We start from the raw sequence: 25,259 nt of genomic DNA, 5'->3' as shown, positions 1-25,259 counted from the left end.
AGAATATCCTGTGCCGAGGACTAGGCGTGAGCTCCGCCGGTTTTTGGGCATGGCAGGTTACTACCGGGGGTTTTGCAAAAATTTTGCTGCCGTCACTGCGCCGCTGACTACGCTGACTAGCGTCAAAAGAGTATTTATCTGGTCGCCTGCCTGTCAGTTAGCGTTCGAATCCTGCAAGGCTCTCCTCTGCAGCACTCCAGTCCTGGCTGCGCCCGACTTCACCAAACCGTTCAAGCTGGAGGTGGATGCCAGCGCCTGTGGCGCCGGTGCTGTCCTGCTCCAGGAGGATCTTCAGGATATCGATCATCCCATCTGTTACTATTCAAAGAAATTTAATTCAGCGCAGGGTAACTATAGTACCGTTGAGAAGGAAGCTCTCGCCCTGTTACTTGCATTACAATTTTTCGAGGTATATGTTGGCTCAAGCCCGTTGCCTATTGTTGTCTATACTGACCATAATCCCCTTGTGTTCCTAAGGCAAATGCAAAATTCAAATCAGAGACTGATGAGATGGTCCTTGATGCTACAGGACTTTGAAGTGGAAATTCGCCACAAGAAGGGGACGGACAATGTCCTTGCGGATGCCCTTTCCCGGGTTTAAGGTGCTCTCTTCTTTGAGAAGAAGTTATTTGGGGATATAACTTCTTTTCGGGAAGGGGGGTGTCACGACTATGGTCGTGTGTGGTTATGATTAATTATGAGTGTTATGATTTATGAGTGTTATTTTGGATTATAAATATATATATGTTTATTGCTAATAGTATATATATATTTATATGGTGGTATATTGTTATAGTATATATATATGTATGTGGATTATCTTAGGCCTAGATGTCTTCTAATATATATATATATATCTATATCTGTGCAGCAGTTGTTATGAACCTGTATTAGACTAACTCTCCTCCCATGCAGAGGATACTAATGGGTTTTCAGACAGACTGATTGTCATCAGCTGTGTGGCTGGGGTAACCCTGTTGGCCATGACCATGGAGGTCTGATCAACCTCCCTGATTGGCTGACGGTCGCGTGAGCGAGCTAGCGGCCGCGGCTCTCTCACTACATAGCCCATTCATGCCCAGCCCAGCGCTGGGGAAACACTTCCAAGGTCTTTCCCCCATCCGTCGTACTACTACTACATGTCGCCAACTGTTTTGTTCCTTTATTTTGTGAAGCTGAACTTTTGTTAGACAAGTTATTCCCTTCGGAAAGGAATAACTTTAGTTTTGTTTTTGGATTCCGTTTATTATGTTCATGCGAGTTAAAGAGCCATTTATTTTGTAAACTATTGTTGATTCTTATAATTTATTCATTATACTATTGAATAAATCCTTGTATTAAGGCCTTGGTTTTCCGTTTCTCTCATATATTACATTGCCTTTACCCCTAGACATATGGTTTTGTAACAGTGTGTGTGTGTCAACCTCAACAAGCTGATCGTTAAGGGACACTGTCATTATGCCATAAAAATTGAAGTCACATACAGTCTGTGAAAAATGCGCTTTATCTTTAGGGAAGATATTAAATTTATAGGAAGTGCACAGAATAGTGTTCCTTTTTACCTGTTGGTTATAGGTCACATACCATGTGGTTGGACATTCCTGAATCTGAACAAACTGTATTCAAGCCAAGGCTTTGTCTCTGTCAAAATAAGTAATGACATGTGAACCGGGAGTTGACACAAAGTAAATAATGGTTCAGCCAGTCAGCTAGCTAACTTATTTATTTTATATAAATGCCTAAATGAGAATTGTAAGCCTAAATTAACTGATAATATTGCAATTCGAAAAACGTTGATCAAAAGTTTTTACATTGTGACACACAAGCATATCATATGCAAACAATTGAATCAAAACACGCCATAATATCAATTACTAATGGGGAACGTTTATTAAAACTTTTCAAATACTTGTACCTTATTCTTCCCAGTAGATGGCGTAAAAAACATCGTAGGCTACAAGATCTAACTTCGTATTGGCAGCAGGTGACGACAGGTCAGTGACTGTTAAAGGCTATATAACTCAACTCAACACTTCAACCACACTGTTATCTGAATTGAGGATTAGCCTGCCTCGGGACTATAGTAATTACTTTGGCGCCACAGCTCCCTCGAACTGAATTTATTCTATGAAATGTTTTTGCTGCTGATAAGAAAACCTTAACGAACACTTCTCGTCACACCCTTCATCGGTCAATGTTGTTTGAGATAATAATTACCTCAAGTGGCTGTGTAGAGACTCTGACTAGTCTCGCCATGACATGACGTCACCTGCTGCTCCATGGGCCAAATTATGAGCTATGTGTTCCCAAACGTACAATTAGCTATATAGGCTATATGTAGCCTACTGCAAAAGCACCTGCGTTATTTTAACAGGGTCTACAAACGTATACCATTTGGAAACATGCAGTCAACACCAAGAGTTATACCAATGGATATAGACCAAATGATTTTACAGTTAGAAATATGCTTTAAGTTTCAATAGTAGGCAACAGATTTGAATGACAAGCATGGATAATGTAGGACATGCAAAATTTCGAATGGAGTTTTATTTATTTTTGTCACACGTGTTTATGCTTTAGTATAGGCTATAGTTACCATATTATTTTCATAACAAATCCCATTTGGTTGTAAAATGTGTCTCTGGACTCGTGCGTAATGTGCGCAATGATCTCCAGACTCCAGTCTTTCCCAAACGCATAGGCTATACTCTCGCCATCGTTTAGCAGCATAATAATAAGTCGAAAACATCAAACATCTATTTCGAATTTCACGCAATAGTAGCCTACATCGTGCATGCATAGGAAATCACATGAAATCTTCTAATAATCTAACGAATGAGATTCTCCAGCTTCAGGCCATTCACTTGAGCACACTTTTTTTATAGGCCTAATTTGTATTGTAAAAAGGCAGATATAATATAAACCCACTTAATAGGAAATAGCATATATCATATATGAGCTATTTGTAGCCTATCTAAAAATAAAGAAAATCGTGTATGCTAATAGAAATAGGACACATCATGTCAGGTGATGAATTTAAATATTTTTATTGATTAAAACAATTACATAGGCTGGTGACCATAATTTGTGTGTGTGTGTGTGTGTGTGTGCGTGCGCGCGCGCGCGTGCGTGCGTGCGATGGCATTATCCTCAGAAACGCAACAAAAGTTGAAGATCCTGAAATCGTGAAAAAGATGAGACAGCCGACGTTACACAGTCCAGTTTTGACAGCATTTATCAATCGTCCTGCATGCATGTCAGGTCACTCACTTCTTTGCAGCAGCTTTAGCTCGGGTCGCTCTTCTGGCGACACCGGCCTTTGCTTTTCGGGGACTCTTCTTGGGCTTCTTGGCTGCTGCAGGTCTTTTAGTCTTCTTAGCTGGGCTCTTTGTCTTTCTCCTTTTCGCGGGAGACTTCTTAGCCGCCGGCGCGCTGGGCGCAGCAGCATCTCCAGCCACCGTGACAGATGCTTTCTTGGCCGGCCTCTTGACTTTCTTAGACCGTCGCCTCTTGGCCGCTGCGCCGCCCGACGCCCGCCTCTTCACCACCTTCTTCTTTCGAGGTGTGGGGGGCTTCTTGTTGAGCCTGAAAGAGCCCGCGGCGCCCGTGCCCTTGACCTGCACCAGACACTTGTTCGCCACCATGCGCCGCACGGTGAGCAGGACCCTCGCCTTGTTCTTCAGCACGTCGTACCCGCCGGCCTGCAGGGCTTTCTTCAGCGCCGCCAGGGACGTGCCGCCGCGCTCCGTGGAACCCGAGAGGGCCTTCACGATCAGGTCGGCCACAGTGGGGCCATTCTTCTTCACCTTGAGTCTCCTCCGCGCGGGACACTTGGGTTTCACAGCAGACATGTTAAATGTTATCTGCTTCTTCAAGCCAAGTGACTAGTGACTAGTGATGGATGGTAGACTGACAGTGCAGACACTTCTTTACTGACACAGTGACACCCACTCACACTGATAACGCTTATAAAGCGTCATTGAGAACCGCGTAGACTCAACTCATCTCATGGCAGAGCCCTTCTCAGTCCTTCCATTAAAACATGGAAGGACTTGTGTTTTCTTCACGCAGATTCTGTTACATTTCATTGATTAAAAGTATGCCATTGCTAGAAGAAATACACCATGAGATTCAGAATACGCCTGAGAGTCTGCTGAGAGAGCCAATTCTGGCGTTTATCAAAAACCTGTGTGACTTTATTGTTAAATTGCCCGTAGCCAGTGCTTCTGTTTCATTTCAAAGATATATATTTTGGACGTTTAAGCTAAGTTTCGTTCTGTAAACACGTTAGTGCAAACTTTTAAAAAATCACGCATGCAAACATAAATATGATTGATACAATGACTCAAAAACGGAATTTAATTTGAGTGATATTAGGGATTTAAAAACATAAAAAAATGACCAAAGAAGCACAACTCATTTTAGACCCATTGACAAATGAAACATATACGATTTCATGGCGCAACCAATAGCCTAAATAAATAAAAAGTTGATCTGACTTTTCTCCGAAGCAGATTAATCTTCATATTTTGCATTATGTATTTTTGCATGTGTGGCATTTGTGTCAGTGTGACTATGTCTGGGTGGTGCATGGAACTTGGCCAAAATATCAGTCTGTTCGCGGGCTGGAGAGATTGAGAGAAACGAATTTATGACTCATTTGGCGCGGGCTTTTCCCCCACTTTATAACCAACACATGATGATCGCATTATATTAAGGAATATTCATGTCATTCTGTTATATTAGCCTATATAGATAATTTTACTATTATGTGATTATGTGTGTGACACACACACACACACACACACACACACACACACACACACACACACACACACACACACACACACACACACACACACACACACACACAATATATACAGTACATCCATATAGGAGACAAGCTTTATACTTTTGATAAACACAAACACAATGATTTGTATTCCTTCTCCTGTCACAGCAGCTCACAAATATCTTTTTCACAAATCATTGTACTTCACCCAAAAGATATGGGAGTTTTTCTCTCAATTCAAATTTCAATTAAATTCAAATGAGCTTTATTGGCATGAGAAAACACGTTTTGTCAAACAAGACAATCAAGTCAAGATAAAACAATGTACCGGTATGTATAAATTAATATTGAATAAGAATAAAATAAATGTGTAAACAGAGCTGTTACAATAACTTTTCCAGTAATCTTGTGAAACTCTAAAAGATTGTGCATTTTCTGTCAGAGATATAGAGTATAGGCTATAAACAGATAGTTATACATCCTGCTACCCTAATAGACAGGGGTACATAAGCACAGTGGCCGTTTATCCAACAGCTTTCTCCGACCGAACCACACTTTTACCACACATCTCTATATGCAAAATAAATTCGGCACACTCCCAGAATACATATAGGCTACATTTAATTGAAAGAAATGTCTTAATTACTCTATAAATATTGTTTTACATCACCACACGATCCCATGGGACAGCTTTCTGTGACGTCAAAATCGTCATGTTTGCCAAACTCTCCACCAGCACAGAGCCTCCTCCCCCTTTCACTGCTCCTCTGTGCTGTGTGTGACCGACCCACTGTACTACTAAACGGACTCGCCCACTCTACAAACAACAACGACGTGAACAACAAAGTGAACCAACAAGACTCATGCTTGCCACCGCCAACAACTGGACTGGAATACATCATGCCACGACGAAAACGCTCCGCACTTTCTCAATACACGCCACACGCCAAACGTTTGCGAGCCAGTCACGCAAAAGAAACCAAAACAGGTCATTACAGCATGTTGCATGCGTGTGCTTCTCAGCTTCTCCAAACATTTGCCTGTGCGTGCTTCTGTGTTAATCATTTGCACGCCCGTGCATCGTTTGTTCTTTCTGTGCTTTTCCCAAATCACATCGTGTGTGTGTGTGTGTGTGTGTGTGGGGGGGGGGGGGTGTGTGTGTCGCGTCGCCCTCCAGCTGCAATTGCGAGTGTGCGCTGTGTACTACTGAGTTTAAAAACACAGCTGAAACATGAAGTGGAGTCTGTCCAACGACGTCGAGTCTGTGGGGGCTATATGAAGAATTAAATAGCCCCTTTTAGCCCCCATGAGGATTTTCGTGGACATTTTATATTAACATTACAGATTTTCTGGGAATTATTGACACTCTGTGACTCTGTCACAGACTGCATACTAGCGTATTTACACATGCTCTGGAATTCCGCCGGCTGTTCAGAGGTGTTAAAAGTACTCAAATGCTAATCGGGTTTCTTTTGTTTTCACCTAGCCAGGTATTATATGCCTACAGTAGGCTACAGTGCCCATAGGCGGCGGGTGTGTAAGGCAGCAACACTGACACTTTCAGCGGAGTGACTCGAGAAAAGACCCATATCGTCCAAAATAGGCTAATCAGTCGTTGTCTGTGTATAGGCTAATTCATTGGTAAAAGTATGCTAAATAACTCAATTTTAGACCATTTGGGAAATAAATAAATCCGCGGCGGAAAGTACAATGTGCATGCACACAATATGTAAATAAATAAATGTGTTACATTTTCTTGCATAAACACAAAGAGCTGTTTCCATAACTGCACAAATTATTGCACATAACATGAGTAGCTGTTATAATAACATAATAACATAACATGAGTAGCTCTTTGCCTGCCTGCCTGTCTGTCTGTCCATGAGTAGTTATTTGTCTGTCTGTCAATGAGTAGCTGTCTTACTGTCTGCCTGTCTATGAGTAGCTGTCTGCCTGCCTGTCTATGAGTAGCTGTCTGCCTGCCTGCCTGTCCAATTGTCCATGAGTAGCTGTCTGTCTGCCTGTCTGAGTAGCTGTCTGCCTGCCTGCCTAATTGTCCATGAGTAGCTGTCTGTCTGCCTGTCTATGAGTAGCTGTCTGCCTGCCTGCCTGCCTAATTGTCCATGAGTAGCTGTCTGTCTGCCTGTCTATGAGTAGCTGTCTGCCTTCCTGCCTGTCCAATTGTCCATGAGTAGCTGTCTGTCTGTCTATGAGTAGCTGTCTGCCTGTCCAATTGTCCATGAGTAGCTGTCTGTCTGTCTATGAGTAGCTGTCTGCCTTCCTGCCTGTCCAATTGTCCATGAGTAGCTGTCTGTCTGTCTATGAGTAGCTGTCTGCCTTCCTGCCTGTCCAATTGTCCATGAGTAGCTGTCTGTCTGCCTGTCTATGAGTAGCTGTCTGCCTGCCTGCCTGTCCAATTCTCCATGAGTAGCTGTCTGTCTGCCTGTCTATGAGTAGCTGTCTGCCTGCCTGTCCAATTCTCCATGAGTAGCTGTCTGTCTGCCTGTCTATGAGTAGCTGTCTGCCTGCCTGTCCAATTCTCCATGAGTAGCTGTCTGTCTGCCTGTCTATGAGTAGCTGTCTGACTGCCTGCCTGTCCAATTATCCATGAGTAGCTGTCTGTCTGCCTGTCTATGAGTAGCTGTCTGCCTGCCTGCCAGCCAGCAAGTTGGTTAACAGAAAATAAATTGTTATGGCTGAGTAAAATAAAATACAATAAACACAATTTGCCTGAAAATAGATTACCCAGCTATGACCTTTTTCATGAAAAAAATGTAGTAGTGATATGGCTGACTGAGTAAAATAAAACAATCTACCTGAAAATAGATAGCTATAAGTGAAGAACTATTAATGGCAGCTGGGTTTCATCATTCAAATAAAATAGAATTCTGTCCGTTTAGCTATAAAATTATGTCAGGGAATAGGGATACACAGTATATGTCTTTCATTTGCATTGCATCTCCCCCCCCCCCGCCCCAAGCTTTTATTTTCGTTCGAGTAATAGTACAACTCTAATAGTATTACTTATAATAATGTAATTAAAGATAACTTCATTCAGATTTATTTATTTTTTTTTATTTCATTTTCCAGATTTTTTTTTTCTTCTTTTTTTTAGACTTTCATTGGTGGGCCAGTCATAATGGTCCCGCGGGCCTGATGTGGCCCGCGGGCCTGAGGTTGAGTATCACTGCTGTAGCCTACCCAAAGTACCAGTGAAAACATCAACTTATTTTTTTCCACCGCTGTGGGGGGGGGGGGGGGGCCTGCGGGGAGGCGGGGCTGCGGGTAGCCCCCATGAGGATCATCAGAACTATTCGGTTCTGAGTCTGTCAACTCCCGCAATTTCCTTCTTCCCATATTGCGCTGCAACGACACTAGGATTGAGCCCCCCGAAGGGGGGCGAAATTCTAGTCCATATAATACCAGACGACTCGCCCCAATTCCTCTCTCTCTCTCTCTCTCTCTCTCTCTCTCTCTCTCTCTCTCTCTCTCTCTCTCTCTCTCTCTCTCTCTCTCTCTCTCTCTCTCTCTCTCTCTCTCTCTCTCTCTCTCTCTCTCTCTCTCTCTCTCTCTCTCTCTCTCTCTCTCTCTCTCTCTCTCTCTCTCTCTCTCTCTCTCTCTCTCTCTCTCTCTCTGCCTGCGTGCGTGCGCTTTGTGCGCGCAGGTTCGCGAGCAACTGAGTGAGAATGCGCGCGGACAGGACAACCCTTTTTGGGGTATAGCGGGTATAGCTGAGCTCCGGCTGAGATCAGGAGTAGGAGTAGGACCCCCAGCCAGCCTCATGCAGTTAGGATGGGTTTTGAGTTTCATGTGTTTACCAGAATTGATGAAAAAAATGGGAATGTCCGTAAGTGCTCTCCCGTATTTTATGTATATGTATTATTCTTTTTGTAAACTATTAGCCTATATTATATAATATATTTATAAAAAAATGAGTTATGAGTAATTTAATTAATTCGTTTTGCTGTCCTAGACTGCTGTGTTAGTGTTAGCGCAACAGCGTGCAGTTAATACCGAGTGGCGTCAAGTGAACTAGTGAAGCGTTCATGCATCGGCAGGTGGGTGTGAACAACATGAACATGGGTCTTGGAACATGTGACCACTGTGGGTATGCTGTAAGCAGAAACCAAACCAGACCCACTGAAGCACTGCTGCAGTCAGAAGAAACTTACGTGTGATAATCATAACAACACAGCGAGACCTCGCAGCGCCAGTGTAGCCTACAGCTCATTACCCATTTCAGCAAGAGTCAGCCAACATGGATTGCGGAGTTATAACTTCGAAGTCGGTTCTCCTGCTGATAAGTTTGATATTTTGGGTAAGTTGACGTTTTAATATTATTAACCCTATTATAATTTTGACGTTGTAGGGCAGGGTCCCTAGTCAGTTTGCTCAAATGTATCTTATCTGTTGGGCTACTGTTCATAGCCACCTGAGGGTAGTCGTTGATGCAATCAATGTTTCCTAGCCTTGGATCAAGACAAGAGTCAGTCAACAGATGTATTTAAGCGATTCTTACTTTTACTTTCATATCATATCTCTTGGCTTTTAAATTTTAATATCACAAGTCGTTGAAACAAAATATTTTTACATTTATGTATTTAATAATAAAAGGCAAAATATTTGAATAATGTTTAGAAGTCACCTAACATGGTTCTCTCCTCTAAGAATCAAGAACCAGATACTAGGGCTGCTTGAATGCTTCCTGTTTCTGTGATTTGTGAACAGGATGTAGGGCTACAGAATGATATTCGCTAAACAAACCTTACCTTGCATATTTCTTTCTTTTCTTTTTCCTATTTTTCTTTTCTTTTTTTGTAATGGGAGTTCCTTAATTTTAGTCCTGTGACTCCTGTCAATATTATCTTTGCTGATTACATATTGGGACACCGGACACATGACTATTGCTAACCTCTAGACTAGTTTAGCTCTGAGTCATTCAAAAAGACTTGAGTGGAACTGAAACTAGGGGCATTTTGTAGTATTTTAATCTGCTTACATGCTGCTGCTGCTGCTGCTGCGTACACATAATGTGAAGTGGGATTAGTCACCCATGGTGCTAGCGGCAGGCAGGCAGACCTACTCAGAAGAACATGTCAAGAAGCTATAACACCTATTCATTCAACTGAAAAACTGAAAATGATGTTACAACCTTAGAGGGAGAGAGAGCAGCTGTCTGAAGTTGTGTGCTCACTGTGCTAGTGTGCTGCTGTGACAGGACATGATGCATTATGTCTCAGGGTGAACCATAATGCAATTACAGGGTTGTAATTTAACTGTCTGAGAGGGGAAAATATAGTGGTGGTCCATTTTCCTCAGTGTTTCTCTATTTCTCTCTCCCGCTCTCATTATAGGTTGTAACATTTTCAGTTTTTCAGTTGAAAGAATAGGTGTTGTAGAAGAATAATGTGGCACATTGAATGTATAGCTTGTCTATGACGGAAAGCCCATCTATCGGTATTTAATATCCGTTATTGTTCATCTTGGGCCAGGTTTTTCTGAGGCTGAATGTTGCTGTACTGTAGAATCTACAGTGTAGATAGCAACAAGAACCCCAAAATGTGTTCCCGTCCTGAATGGCTTATTTTTCCTACGAAATGTATCACCTTTCCACAGATAATTTCCCAAAATATTCATGTCCCCCATGTTGCACTCCTGGCAAATCATGTTTTTCAAATGATGTATGCTGCCTAGTCTGATTTTGCTGTTAGAGGGGGCAATTATGACATGGACAGACAGAACTATGGAAAGTCTGAAAAGGGTTATCTGAAAAAAACATCTGGTACAAAAATGGTACAAAAATATTATACAGTGGAATTAGTACTGTGCTTTCATCATGTTAGGGACGTGCCAGAACTTAAGCAGACTTGCTAACATATCTTGAACACTGGTGCATGCATACACATAGTTTAGAAATCACTGCCGCAGAGCATTCCAGAAAACCTGTGTGGTGTACTGTATAATGGACGGAACTCCATATATTTGTAAGCCCCACTCTCTGGTTTCTAGCGTGATCAGAGTACTTGGAAAGATTAGGGGTAAGGGTAGGGTGAAGCAGGAGGGGGATAGGGTGACTACGCCAGAGGGATCCCGTGACTATGGAATGATTAAAAGAAATGAGTCATGTGGTTGAGTGGGCTAGGAAGTGAATTCAATGGAAAAGACAAGTGACTGCATGCGCGTGCACACGCGCGCGCACACAGAACACACACACACAAAACAGTTCAGCCCTTTGCCTTAACGTTCTGTTAAACAGCAGTCATGATGAATTCCAAAAAGGTCACATCATCTCATGATAAAATTGACCCGCCATCACCCTTTACCTCGTGATTTCTAAATCACAGATAAAGCCAGTAAAAGTTCAAACCATCATTGGTTGATATCTAAATGAACCTAAAAATCACACCTGTGTGAAGTGAGCGGTGCAACTGTACCATCCTGGGGGGGTCCTCGCAACATCCAGACCCCCAGGAACACGCCCAGCGAGCCGCCCCGCGTCCGAAACGGTCGAGAAATGACAGAGTTAGTTAGTTATGACAGAGTGTTGCAGCTTTCCGTGCTGGGACGTGTACGTAAGGGGGCATGTACACATACATACATACATAGGGACACACATAGCTCCGCAATGGAGCGGAGGCACCGCTCAAAAATAATGCAATAGGCCTATCTCACAGCCATTCCCCGCCCCCCTTTCCACACCTAGTGGTGTTGACGTGACGTCACTCCATAGACAATACCTACATTCAGAAGCCATAAACGACGCTTTTTCTGAAGGTAAACTTTATTCTATTTGTTTTAGCTGTCTTACCATCTTGTTTTCTTCATAATAATATTGGTCTTTTACATTTTAACATTTGGAAACGGCTTTAAATGGTGCAGAGAAAGCAGGTAGGGATGTAGCTCTGGTCCATAGACTTACTCATGGACCAGAGCTACATCCCTACCTGCTTTACCTGTAATGTCTATGGAGTGACGTCACGTCAACACCATTAGCTCAGAAAAGGAGGCGGGGAAGGGCTGTGAGATGGGCCTATTGCGCTCTTGTAAAACTTTCATTTTAGTGACCTGATTTATGCAGTTGTCTCCATACTTGAGAGTTGAAATGTTGCAAAGAAAAAAACACACGTTTGAACATTCCTGCGTTTCCTGACTCTTTGGTAAGAGTCAGGAAACAGTGGGAGAAGGTCAGCTTTTATGTAAGTCAGTACGGTAGTCAGTTTGTAACTTGTGTTAAAAAGGTTTGCCTATTGATTGCATGTCAGATGTGTTTGATTTAGTGCCTATCATTATGGCTACTTTATTTAAGGATTCTGGTGGCCACAAAGTATTATACTTTCCTATTGTCTTCACACGTTGGAAATGGATTAGGGAGAAGTATAAAACATATATAACCTATATAATATACCCTACCCCTCTATTGCTTGTCTTTCAGCGTCAACTCTTGACGTCAATAAATACATACCATTACCAACATGGTATAAACTTAAACAAAACCATTCACAACAAATCAGATAAACCAATAGAACTGTCGCGAATCCCTTTTATTGCTGAAATGCTGTTTTTAATGTTTATAAAAACTTTAATATTTTTAATCAGATTTATTGTGGTAAATGAGGTTGAGCTTTTCTAATCGGTGTTTACACAGTGATTAGATTAATCCCTGACTGCCAGAATCATTAAACTCACTTGCCGCTATTGAATTATGCAGCATACCAAGGAATTAGTTTGTTTGAATTAGTTTTGCCCTCCATCCAAACTTCAAAAAGAACAGGAATTTCTCTCATCGTGCAGCAGACCAAAGGGCCTTTCCGCATATATTGTAGCCTATACTGTATACTGATTAGTACAGAATGGCATGTAGATAAAAATGTGAGCATTGAGCATATTGTTTGTTTAAATTGGTGAATGAGGTGGTAGTATGAGTCATTATACACATGCTTATCCTTGCGTGACGCTCACATAATAGGGTTGGCAGATAGTAATCACCTCATGTATTCTCTTGCTGTTTTTCTCTTTAGGCTGCTGGAGGTGCTCTGGTCTATGTGGGTTCTTATGTGATTCAGAGCTACAGAAGCTTCAATGACTTCCTGGAGGACAAGTATACACTGATCCCAGCCATTATCATTATCGTGGCCGGTGCGGTGATGTTTATTATTGGCCTGGTGGGATGCTGTGCCACTGTCCGAGAGTCCAAAGTCGGTCTCAGCTTTGTAAGTGTGGTGCGAGAGAGTGAAAGAGAATGTACCTTCATGCATCTGTAGGGCTGCAACTATGGATTATTTTCTTAGCGATTATTCTGTCGATAACATTCTCAATTAATCAAATCATCTTGAATCACGTTTTACATACCTTTTCATTTTTGTATACATCAACAAATCAACGCCAAATAAATAAAATAAATAGATTATTTATTTTATCGTCGACTAAATTGCTTAGTCTGATTAACCCAATCCATGCCAGTACACTACAATAGAAACGCAGACCAGTGGTCAGCGTTTCAATTGTAAAAAGAAGTTTTGAGAAAAGAAAAAAGAAGGGGGAAAAAAAGAATTACGTCCTGGCACAGGGGGTTATAGTGCTTAAAACACAACCTGTCGTTCCTTGGCTTGGATTGGGTTAACCACTTAAGCCCTATTTTCTACTATTTAAATTATTAGGATGAATTAATTCAGTTATAACGGCTCCATTATATTACTGATTCTATCCTCTGGTGATATTTGAAGCGTACGTGCATGCCTGCATACTGTACATAACAGTGTTTATGTAGGTTGAGGAGGCGAGGGAGATGTTTGAGCTTCACACAGGAAGTATGGTCACCATGTTGGGGAAGAGACAGTAAACAATCCATCTGATATATCTAATTGTGTGATTTTACTAGCTGTACAGTATGTATGCATTATGGTTAAACCCACTTTCAACTTCAAGGCATCCCTATTTTGTGGATTATGGTGTATGTTTTCAAAGATAATTCAACATTTTCACAATTGTCTAATTTAGAAAATCGCATATCTACAAGCTCACAACACATGTGAGCTTGTAGATTGTCATTTGTTTTGCTGTTTGTCGTACAGTGAAGTTTATTAGGGCTTAAGTGATTAAGAGTGAGGCTACTATAGTGCTCTAAAGGCCAGTCCGACTCCACACCAATGCAACTCTTTGCAACATGAAACTATACTTATTAACTATTATCCACAATGGTATTAGAAAGAAGTTGCATTGGAGTGGACTGGCCTTAAAACGGTTTTGTTGCAAGGAGTTGCATTGGTGTTATCCCCAATGGCAGTAAGTGCTACCTACCTATCTCTCTCTCTCTCTCTCTCTCTCTCTCTCTCTCTCTCTCTCTCTCTCGCTGTCTCTTTCTTTCTCTTTCTCTGTATTCCAGTTCCTGTTGGTCATCCTGGTGATCTTTGCAGCTGAAGTTGCAGCTTTGGTATTTGGGTTCATCTACCAAAACAGGGTGAGTCACAGACATAATTCTGTGTCACACAATCCATCCATCCATCCAAACATCTATGCTTTCCTTATTTGCTTTCCTGAAACTCTAAAATAGGAATAGGAAACCTATTAAAATAGGTCATGCAATCTAACCTTTGATATTATTATTATATATTAATATTTCACTACACGGCATTATGAAATATTAGACTGTGTTATTAGTACACCAGGTAGGCGCTAGTATTTTCATTACTATAACACCCGTGTCTTCTTTCATTTATTTGTTCCCCCAAAGTATTCATCGTCTACAGTTGTTAGGCTCCAATGTCCCATAATATTATAAACCAAAGCATTATATTATTCTGATGATGTTATCATGGCAACTCACTAACATTAGATCATAAAATCCTCAGTGCAAATTAATGTGTAAAATTGTGTTCTTGTTTTGTATGTGATCCAGATAGGTGGAGACCTGGAGCGCTCTATGAGTGATGTGTTCAGGCAGTATGATGGTCAGAACCCTGCATCCAAAACTGTGGATGTACTACAAACTCAGGTAAGATAATGTCTATACTACTGTATCTATACTGCTTGTTAAAGTAATTTCTTTCCTCTCTCCTCTTGCTTTCTTTTAAGCTGCTCTCTCGCTCTCACTCTTTCTCTGTTCCTCTCCTTTTCCTCCCTCAGTATTCTTCAGTCTACTCTAAAAGGTCTTGTCAATTTACAATGTAGGTTTGGTTTATACAATGGGCAGTAAGAGTCTTCTCTGTCAATGTACAGTTGCAGTGCTGTGGTGTTAACAACTACAGCAACTGGACTGCCACGCCATGGTTTACCAGCCACAACAACACAGTGCCTCTGTCCTGCTGTAAGAATAACACGTCCGAGTGCACTGGAAGGCTTGATCAACCACAGCTCCTCAATGTACAGGTATGGTCTACTCTCCTCTGTTTTGACTTATCTATAATTAGACTGCAGTGCAGGGGTTCCCAAACCTTTAAGTTTGAGACCCAAAAGAGCTGCCCCAAGCTGTGCATGCTACTCATACGCTGAGTTGGCAGTGACCATGATTGAACGCAGAACATTGTTGTTGAAAGACGAGTGCTCTACCAACGGAACTATCCGGACACAGAAGTACTGGACTGCAACCTGTATGGTTATAATCAATATTTACACCGCGTGTGTGTTTGTTTCAGGGTTGTGAGCCAGCGTTGGAGCTTCTCCTTCAGGGTGTGTTGAGTTATGCCTTGTTGGTCATCTTGGGCTTTGCCATTATCAAGGTAAAGACTCCAACTTGCTAGTTGCTACTGTACATGTGTATTTGTGAGGATTTGCTAGTTACAATAGTCTAGCGATTGTGACTGAAAATGTAATTTCTTCCCAGTACATTTGTCAATGTTGGATTGATTCCAAATGTATTGTTAATTATGTTTATTTCAGTATGGTAATATATAAGTTGTATAGTATTTATATTTTGTAGGCCTCTTTTTTTCCCTTACATTTTTATCCCACGATTTTGCAACCCATTTTTTTCACCCAGTGTCAATTATCTAATGTAATCCTGGGCGCTACACTTCCTCTGCCAACCTGGAGGGGTGTGGGCAGTGAACTTATCTCATGCCCCCTTCTATCCATGAGGAGTCCAAGCTGCTTCTTTTCACCTGACGGGGGTTTCCCCGGCCGGACATAGCCCATGGAAGGAACATGTTATTCCGACGAGTTCCTTTCCCCTCCATCAGGCGTCCCGGCTGGCCAGGGGGGGGTAGTTTAGAGACCAGGATTACTGCATGTTTTTTGTGAGGCTAGGGGACACGGGGAGAACATGCAAACTCTATATTTTATAGGCCTCTTGACCACCACATTGTTAATGTGCTGATTGATGGCGCCCTCTGCCTCTACTCAGCTTAATTTCCTTTGGCTACTACCAATAGGCTGGTACTGGTAACTATTTAAAGCCAACATGGGACACAGAAAAAGGAAATAGTGCTGATAATGGTCTGAGGACTGAAGCATCCACTGTTTTTTCATTGTGTCACCCTTATGGGTGACCCTTAAGGGTGCAAATAATTTTGCATCCTTAGAGACACATTTTCAGTATGCATGCCACTGGCTGCAGCTGTAACGCCTGGGATTGGAACTCGGGCCTGCCACGTGAAAGTCCACCATCTTAACCACTAGACCAAAGGGATATCCCTATGGACCAGGGAGATATTAAACTTTTGAGGCCATCGGGCAGAGGCTCTGAGCCGCTCTGCTACACAGACACCTGAAGGTGGAGCATGTTTTCCCAATATAGCATAGTAGGGAAACAAGTCATGTCATTTTGATGTGTAGTGTTTAAGGTGAATGGTGATGTGGTGTGTGTGTGTGTGTGTGTGTGTGTGTGTGTGTGTGTGCGTCTGTGCGTGTGTGCGTGTGTGCGTGCGTGCGTGCGTGCGTGCGTGTGTGCGTGCGCGTGTTTGTGTGTGTGTGTGTGTGTGTGTGTGTGTGTGTGTGTTCCTGATGACTGTCTCCCTCTTCTGTTGCAGTTCTTTGGAATGCTGAGTGTATGTGTGATCACCTGTAAGACTAGCGGCCGGAGGACTGGCTACCAGCAGATCTATGCCTGAACTGTGATCGGCCATAACATATAAAAGGATGCTCCAGAGAAACTACTCATGGCTCCTAAAGCTGCCTGCAACCACTCTGTCTTCTTCTCCTCAGACTACCTTCAGACGTCTTTTAGGACAAATATCCTTGTCCTATCATGAAGAAAGTAAACCACATTTCCTATTTTTGTACAGTCATGTTTTAATTAATGTAAAGCTGCTTTTAGTGAACACATTTTTATTTTGTCCAATCTGTGTGGTAGAGTATATTTTAATACAATATAACTTATACAGTCAGCGTGGTTGTATTTGGTCTTCCTGCTGTTCTATTGAGATCCTGTGGCTGGTTTGACATGACTGTTTCCTGTTTCTCCCCAGAGCAAGCAGGCATTTTTTATTAGTGAAACAAAAAAGTCAGCACTTCCGCAAGAGACGCAGGTTAAAGTTACATAGTGCAGATTGAATTTGTTATCCAAATTTCAAATTATGAGACTGTTATTGTCCCTCTGATAAAATGAGCAAACACGCCACCTGGATTTTTAACAACTCTCTTATAAAGTTGCTCAGTTAGGACATTGATTTTGGAGTTTTTAATGATACTGTAGTGAACATTGCCTTAGATTGTTTTGAACACTCTACCCAGCCAACAGGTGATAAACTCATAAGATACCACATCAACACATTTTATAAGAAGGTCAATTTCGATTGTATATGTCACTTTCAAATGTTGAATGTTTTTGTGACCAGTTAATACTGCACGCCAAAAGAAATAAACGATGGATGCACACACACAGGGAGTTACAAACGTACTTTAACTCTTAATAGCCACAATGACATGGTGTTAGATATTATTTAACACGCTTTGAAATGGTTTGCTTGAACACTTTTACACCAGTCTGACTGTATAGCCAACCAAATCTGAAATTATTTTGTATATATGCATCAGTTAAGCAATTGAAATGAAGGGTAATGTTCATTAAATAGTCATTGGTTCAGGTACTAGTAATTAGCATGTATGATTGCAATAATTCTATCAAGAAAGAGGCTCGCATATCACTTCAGGGGAATAGAGGGGAATATAATATAATCAATTACTTGTTGATCACAAAATTAAGAGACAAGAGAAAGGATAATTGATTTAAAGCATAATTCAAAGATACTATCTTATTCATAGCCAGCTAAATTCTGTGTTTGATGGTATAGACTAGAGTTGTGCCACAGGCTTTGGTCATAGTTTATTTCTCAATTAATAAAAAGCCAACTCCACAATAATATGTGATTTGATACTGCTTGGTTGCTTCATCTTTTTTTTACCATGTCTGCTTTACATGTAGTGTTTCAAACAATTAGTCAGAAATGTAAACAGTACGTGGTACATACATAGTCAGACATGAAGGCTGAAAGAAAAACGTCCTGGGACGTGTTTCCATTGTGGTCCTATGGTTGGTTTAAAGCCATGTAGGGTGACGATCATGTAAAGCAGAGGTGTCAAACGTGTGATGTAAAGTGAATGAATGCTGACAGAGGCACTGTGTTGTTGTGACTGGTAAACCAAGGATTGCACTTTTACATTCTCACAGTTTCAATTATGTAATCATGATGGCAGATTAAAAAAAACTTAATTAAGCAATTGAATCTATGTCATCATGCCACCTGATGCATCAGCAACAAGCTCTATTTTACAGGATGAGCTCTTTGCAAATATATATTAGTCACGAGACATATTGTTTATCTCTCCCCCTCCTGAGACTGCTGATAAGGAGGTTCTTGCTGCTGTACAGTATGTCCAGCAGATAAGAAAGTTCATTTAAGTCAAGGCATGTCAGTGCCCAAAATGATGCATGGAATATGAACTAGGTCTTTTGCCCCACAGTCATCACTCGTAACCAGATGAACCTTAGCTTGCGACGCATTGTCAGTTTGTAGCTATTTTTGGTCAAACATCATACTCCTCAGGATGGCAAATAATATGTTTTGTAATAATAATCCAAATAAGTAACAAAAGTTTTCTAATAATTCTAGTGGAGTAAAGTATAAAACATTGAAAATAATCCAGGGATGTACAAGTACCACAAAACTGTACTTATAACGGAACAAAAATACATCGCATGGATGCACCTGGGACGTATCCTCAGTGATCCCAAGGTCATTGTGGTTTCGGGTCTCGCGAACATCATTCGACTCGGGTGACCCAGCCGGGGTAATCGAGTCCCGATTTACGTCCCAGTAGCTACCCTCGATCAGACCCACTAGGGAAAAACCAGGGCCACACAATCCGTTGGAACTACTCTTTACTTTACAAAGATGCATTTAACCTCATTCAGGAGTGGTGGATTCTTGAGCCACAATGGTTCTGCAGGCTCCGCTTGCGGCTCGAAGGTTGCGGCTACCTCACGAAGGTTTTTTGGGCTTCCTCCTCACGGAGGATGCAGGCTGGGGCGCCAACCTATACTGCCGATATAAGTACAGTACTCAAGTAAATGTACTTAGTTATTTTTCACCACTGAAAATAGGGAAATGGGATTAGGTGGGGAACTGGGGATGGCAAATCTCAAGAGGTGGGTTTTGAGGGTGGTTTTAAAAGAAGTCGCATTAGATGATTTGATGTGAGTTGGGAGTGAGCGGCTCCATAGAGGGGAGGCAACTGAGAAAGCCCTGTAACCCAGGTTCGAGCATTTTGACATTGCTGGACCTTAGGCAACGGTCGGGAGAGGGCATGATGGTGGAGGAGGTCAGAGAGGTAGGGGAAGCTAGATTATTGAGGGCCTTGTAGGGAATACCAGAACGCTTGCCCCAAAACACCTGCAAATCCGGCAACTTCGGAAAGGTCGCTACCAGGCATTCTTAAAAGTAACCTCAGTAAACTAGGCCTAAACCTAACCTTATTCCTAAACGTAACCTCATTGAAATGGTGCCAAAACCTAAGCATATTCTTAATCTTAACCTCAGTAAAACTATGCCTAACCCAAACTTATTTCTAACTTTATCCCCTGTAAAACAAATGTGTGTTTTGGGGTGAGCCTTCCGGTTACCCGTGTAGGTGGTGAGCAGTATTTTGAAATTAATTCTGCATTTGGCTGGGATCCAGTAATATAAAGGTCATGGAGGACTGGTGTGATGTGGTCCCTGGAGCGTATGCTTGGTGAGTAGGCGTGCAGTGTTTTGTCAGTGGAGTACATGCCAGTTTATTGAGGTGGTGGTTACTTTGGTGGTGGCGCCATAGAGGAGGATATTGCATGCCGTAATCAAGCCTGGATGTGAAGTCATGAGTGTTTCTGCAGTAGTATACTATAGTGTGTGACAGTTTGGGTTGAAGGCAGTGTTTGGGGCTGGAAGATGAAGTCAAGGATGACTACAAGGTTACAGAGCTGGGTGGTGGAGTGATGATGGAGCCATTAAGAGAGAGAGAAAGAGAGAGTGTGTGTTCGTGTATACATGTAGACACAGAGTATACAGAGTAGACACACACTGCGTCTGCGTGCATGTGTGTATAGATCGTTTATTTTAATACAAGGAGGAACTTCTTGTACAGAATTTACAGGAACACTTAATTACAGGGGTCACACAAACAGAGACAAATTAAGACATGGATTGATACTCCACACACCACAGACTGGAATTCTTCTTGTAAATTAAGAGCAGGTTACTTTTTTAAGGCTTGTATGGCTGTGGGAACAAAGTCTTGCTAAAACAGGCATTTCTGCACATGGGGTAAAAGTGCCGGGAGAGTGGGTGGTCTTGATCATGTGTGTCTGTAGGCTAAGTGCTTTGCTGCAGAATAGATCATCAGGGATGACACAATAGAATTGGGGGTGGGAACAACATATTTTGTATTTTGTGTGTGTGTGTGTGTGTGTGTGTGTGTGTGTGTGTGTGTGTGTGTGTGTGTGTGTGTGTGTGTGTGTGTGTGTGTGTGTGTGTGTGTGTGTGTGTGTGTGTGTGTGCATATACAGTATACATATATGTATGTATATGTACATACTGTATACAGTATGTGTGTGTGTGTGTGTGTGTGTGTGTGTGTGTGTGTGTGTGTGTGTGAGACTGTGTGTGATTTGATATGGCTCCCCTCCCTTCTACCTGTCTCCATATCCTCCTGCAGGATTACATTATCTTATTCAGCACACATCTGTGTTACTCCTGGCTGCATTGACATTTAGACAGCCCAGTCATTTCCAGAGAGAACATGGCCAGATAACCTTGTCTGCTCTGAGACCTGTCCTTTCTCTGTCTATATCCCCCAGCCTCCTCTGTTTCACTTGTCACCTGCCATTTTATCTCTACCTTTTAATCTCACTGTCACAGTCATTCTTTGGATGCAGCTTTATAATCTCTCAATTAGCGGTTAAGAGAGAGGCCCTGGGCTGTATTTTGCGTGTCTTATGTACCAGGTCTTATTACTTAACTTAAGACCTGGAGGCGTGGCCAATGCTCTTTGGCCACTCAGAATAGCCAAATGGCATTGATCACGCCTCCAGGTCTTAAGTTAAGTAATAAAACCTGGTACTTAAGACACACAAAATACAGCCCCCTAGGATGTCCTAGACCTGTTCTGTGCTAGCAGTGATTCAGTGCTGACTGACTGCATGCGGTGCAGTTGTGACTGACTTGTGACGCTAATGTACAGTTGAAGAGCAATTGATCAGTTCAATATGCGATGTCAGGAGCCAGGGAGGTCTTTCCATCTGCTATTGATCAGCCACTTATCTACCCTCATTTTATGCTCCCTCAGAATTCAGCTGCTTGATTGTTTAATATATGAGATCTCTGTGTCTTGACTTTTTTTGTATAACCTGTTTAGCCCATTCATTAATTCAAAGCTGATATTATCAGAACTGGTTAAAATGTTTAATTCCCTTCCACTGTACATTCAGACAGCGACGGCTCAAGAAAATTCTGACTGGGGGTGCTATGGGGGGGGGGGGGGTTATTTAGAGGGGGGGGGGGGGGGCGGGCTAATGAATCTTGGTTTACATAGAAGTCAGTCAATTAGGCTTGTTTTGAGGGGGGGGGGGGGGGGGGGGGGGGGCTAAAGCCTCCACCAGAGGGGGCTAATGCACCCCTTGACCCGTCCCTGGAGCCTTCCCTGCATTCAGAAGCTTGATATACCAAGGATTTTGCCTTAGAGTACCCCCCTCCCCCCTAATCGGTCTGTCTGTCTGTCTCTCTATTGTGTCTCTCTATGTATCTCTGTGTGTGTGTGTGTGTGTGTGTGTGTGTGTGTGTGTGTGTGTGTGTGTGTGTGTGTGTGTGTGTGTGTGTGTGTGTGTGTGTGTGTGTGTGTGTGTGTGTGTGTGTGTGCGTGTACGTGTGCGTGTCTTTCTCTCTCACGTACAGTACACAGAGAAGATAGCTGAGTCAGATGTCGTCACACGGAAATTTCAGCCTGGCCTCTAATTTATTTATTTCCTTTCCTGCTTAGACAGAGATGTTGGGGTAGTGGTGGTGGGGGTGGGGGGTGTAATCTGAGTAGGACACTCACATGCACAGTACTTGTGCTCACTGTGCTGAAACAGGCAGAGCCAGTAGAGCACACACACTCACAATTTTCCCTTGGACTGCCAATCTCCCCCTAACAGGAAAGGTTTCGTTTTGTTTTTCCAAAACAAAGTCAACTCCACATCTAGTGCCTTTGTTGGGTATACCAGGTTTACATGAAAGAATAGCCCGGGGTTAGGAATGATGGTTACTGTAAAACAATTGGTCTGGTACAGTAGCAGCTGCAGAGAAAGATTGTTTCTTGTTGTGGAAACGAAAGTAGACGTTTCACCAAGTAAAAATGGGTTATAAACGTAAAATAAATAAACAGAAGAGGGACTTCATATTGTTTATGTGAATGAATGTATTAGGATTATGATGACACATTGTTGAGACCAGCAGCAGGTGCTGTTGACAACTTTGTGTGTTGGAAGAGTGTACGGGTGTCACTGTTGCTGTGTCAGGAAAAGAGGTGTGTGTGTGTGTGTGTGTGTGTGTGTGTGTGTGTTCTTTGGTTTCTTTTCTTCTTCCAAGTTTCTTCTATTGTTGAATTACTGACTGAGATTTCACTGTGGTGACTTTCCAAAAAGGTTACATAGATAGCATAGGACTGTTTTTGTTTTTTCATTTTTTTTTATACCTCCAATGGCTGATTTTTTATTGACTCTTCATGTGACCACCGCAATCTGACTGTAGGTACGCTACCCGTTCAAAACATATCAAAATAATAGACTTCAGTTCAAATTGTTTAAATAACGTTTTGGCTATCCAGTCCTTCATCAGTTTGATACTGATGAAGGCTGGATAGCCGAAACGTTATAAACAATGTCTGCGACCCACTACCGTTATTTTGAAGTTGTATAAATCCTCTATCATTGTGACAATCACACTGATGCTCATAGCACTTTCATTCCCTAGTGTGATCCAAAATATTGTCTCCGTCCTATGGTCAGGTTGAATGGTTTTCAGAGGTATCTGTGTTAACACCAACCCACAGACCAAGACACACTATTTATCTTTTATGACCCATAATAAGGGATAACAGACCTTATTACAAAAGTAAAACAAGGTTGCTTATGTCTCTGGAGACCTGTTCAGCCCCAAAAGAACAAGGAAACTGTGGTCTATGCCTGCATATAATCACACAACTATTTGACAATTTCCTCCTCTCTACATTCCAATTTCAACTTTCATCCCCCTTTCATTGTGGAGAAAAGACATGGAAGGTTGTATACAATACATACACACCTGGTACTGTACAGCAGCAGGGAACATCAACCTTTTTTTTTGCTGCTGAGCAGCTTCACTGGTTCACCTCACTGAATACACTTCAAAAAGAACAAAAATGTCTCATGTTTCTAGATTGACCCGAGTCAAATCAGGAATTTGAACCAAACTCAATTTTTCTCACTATTTAGGCTGACACTGCTGTTTTCTGCTTTTTATTAATAACCAATAACCAATAAGTATCTTCTTCTTAAATTAACATTTAAAACGTAAGTCCCTTTAGAGTAATTCTTTAATCAAAGACTAAATAATATATATATATATATATATATTATTTTCTTCATGTTGCTAGGGCGAGAAGCAGCGCTTTGGAATGGGGGGGTCAGATCAACATGGAATGAATTCTGTACTGGCCATATAAGGAGCATGTCTTGAGTGTACAGGGTTTGATTAGGTCAGATTAACATGCATATGGAATGTCAGAACAGGTCAGCTCCATACAGTATGAAGATCTAAGGGTGGTAGCGGGGACATTATCTTGGGTGTACAGGGTTTGCTGAGGGCCCTGGTAGGATCGGGCCTTAATTTTCGGGTCTGTTGAGAACTCTAGTTTTCGCCGGCTGCCGGGCACGGCTGCACTAATAACTTTGGGGCAGGCCCGTCTAGAGTTTTAAATTTGAATGGACAGGTATAAGTCAAAAGGGGGACATCGAAGAGGAAGGATCAACATATGGAATGTCAGAACAGGTTCTGGCATATATCCATACATGGAGATCTAAGGGTTTGAGGTCAGATAGAGTTGCTATAGCCAATATTGATGACATCAGGGATCTCCATATATGGGCTTAACTGCGACAGCAGGTCACATTTACCATGACATCAGGGTCTCCACATCTCCATCCCTGATGATGTCATGAGACCTGGGCAGCATGGGGGCTTGCCTGGGGTGACCAACCAACCAACACACTGATAGGAAATGCATGATTTCATAGTAAATGTGACCTGCAGTCGCAATAACAACATCTAAACTGACACAGATGCTTTCCCAGATTAAGTCTAACCGTTAAAGCATGTGTGCTTCAGAATCAACTTTATTGTCACATAATGACATAAACCACATGCTTGAGGTGTGATGGGGTTCAGTTCAGTTTCTCATAAACTCCATTTTCCCTCCACCATATTTGATCTTAAATGAAGCAGAACTGTCACACCAATCCCTTAACAATCCCCATCTTTGGTTGAAACATTACATTATTCATGTGAGGTTGTATTCCCCTTTAGCAGGTATTGGATGAAGCATTCTAGTACCACTGGTTCCCATGTGGTGACTAGGGGTCTTTGAGTGGGTCCCGGGGGGTCCCCAGCTAAATTATTGATATTTTGGAACCAAATGCATCATTCATTCATTCAATTTATCATAGTGCCAAATAGAGTTTGGACAGGGTCAATTGGCTTGTTAGTATAGCCTTCACACTCTGAGTTAAAGTAACACTGAGGATATTATAGTGACTGGCATCCAAAAGATAAAAATCATATACCGGTATGCACATGCGTGCGTGCCTTATGTGGTCTGTGGCCTAAATGGATATCAAAGTGGGGGTCATTGAAATAAAATCAAATACATAAATAAATAAATCAAAAATAAAATAAAAGTGAGAATCACTGACCAATGCAATGAGTGGTGAACCATGCTGATCAGTCTCACCTCACCTCACCTCCAAATTTAATGACTGTAACTT

General features: G+C 42.0%; 2 protein-coding genes across 2 annotated transcripts; one reads left to right on the top strand and one right to left on the bottom strand.

Moving 5' to 3' along the window:
* Positions 1–3,125: 3,125 nt before the first annotated feature.
* LOC308316640 (uncharacterized protein) lies at positions 3,126–3,926 on the bottom strand. Its single transcript, XM_080765334.1, has one exon. It carries the CDS (start codon positions 3,849–3,851, stop codon positions 3,267–3,269), a length of 585 nt encoding a protein of 194 aa, XP_080621460.1. The 5' UTR covers positions 3,852–3,926; the 3' UTR covers positions 3,126–3,266.
* A 4,913-nt stretch (positions 3,927–8,839) lies between these two features.
* On the top strand, positions 8,840–18,104 carry tspan36 (tetraspanin 36). Its single transcript, XM_080765888.1, has 7 exons — positions 8,840–9,110; positions 12,811–13,002; positions 14,175–14,249; positions 14,688–14,783; positions 15,008–15,157; positions 15,424–15,507; positions 16,756–18,104. Exons 1-7 carry the CDS (start codon positions 9,051–9,053, stop codon positions 16,834–16,836), a joined length of 738 nt encoding a protein of 245 aa, XP_080622014.1. The 5' UTR covers positions 8,840–9,050; the 3' UTR covers positions 16,837–18,104.
* Positions 18,105–25,259: the final 7,155 nt, after the last annotated feature.

The sequence above is a fragment of the Protomyctophum bolini genome (genome assembly GCF_963924005.1).
Source record: "Protomyctophum bolini genome assembly, chromosome: 6".
Lineage (NCBI taxonomy): Eukaryota > Metazoa > Chordata > Actinopteri > Myctophiformes > Myctophidae > Protomyctophum > Protomyctophum bolini.
Note: the sequence above shows the minus strand (reverse complement) of the source record. Positions and strands in the feature narration are given on the sequence as shown.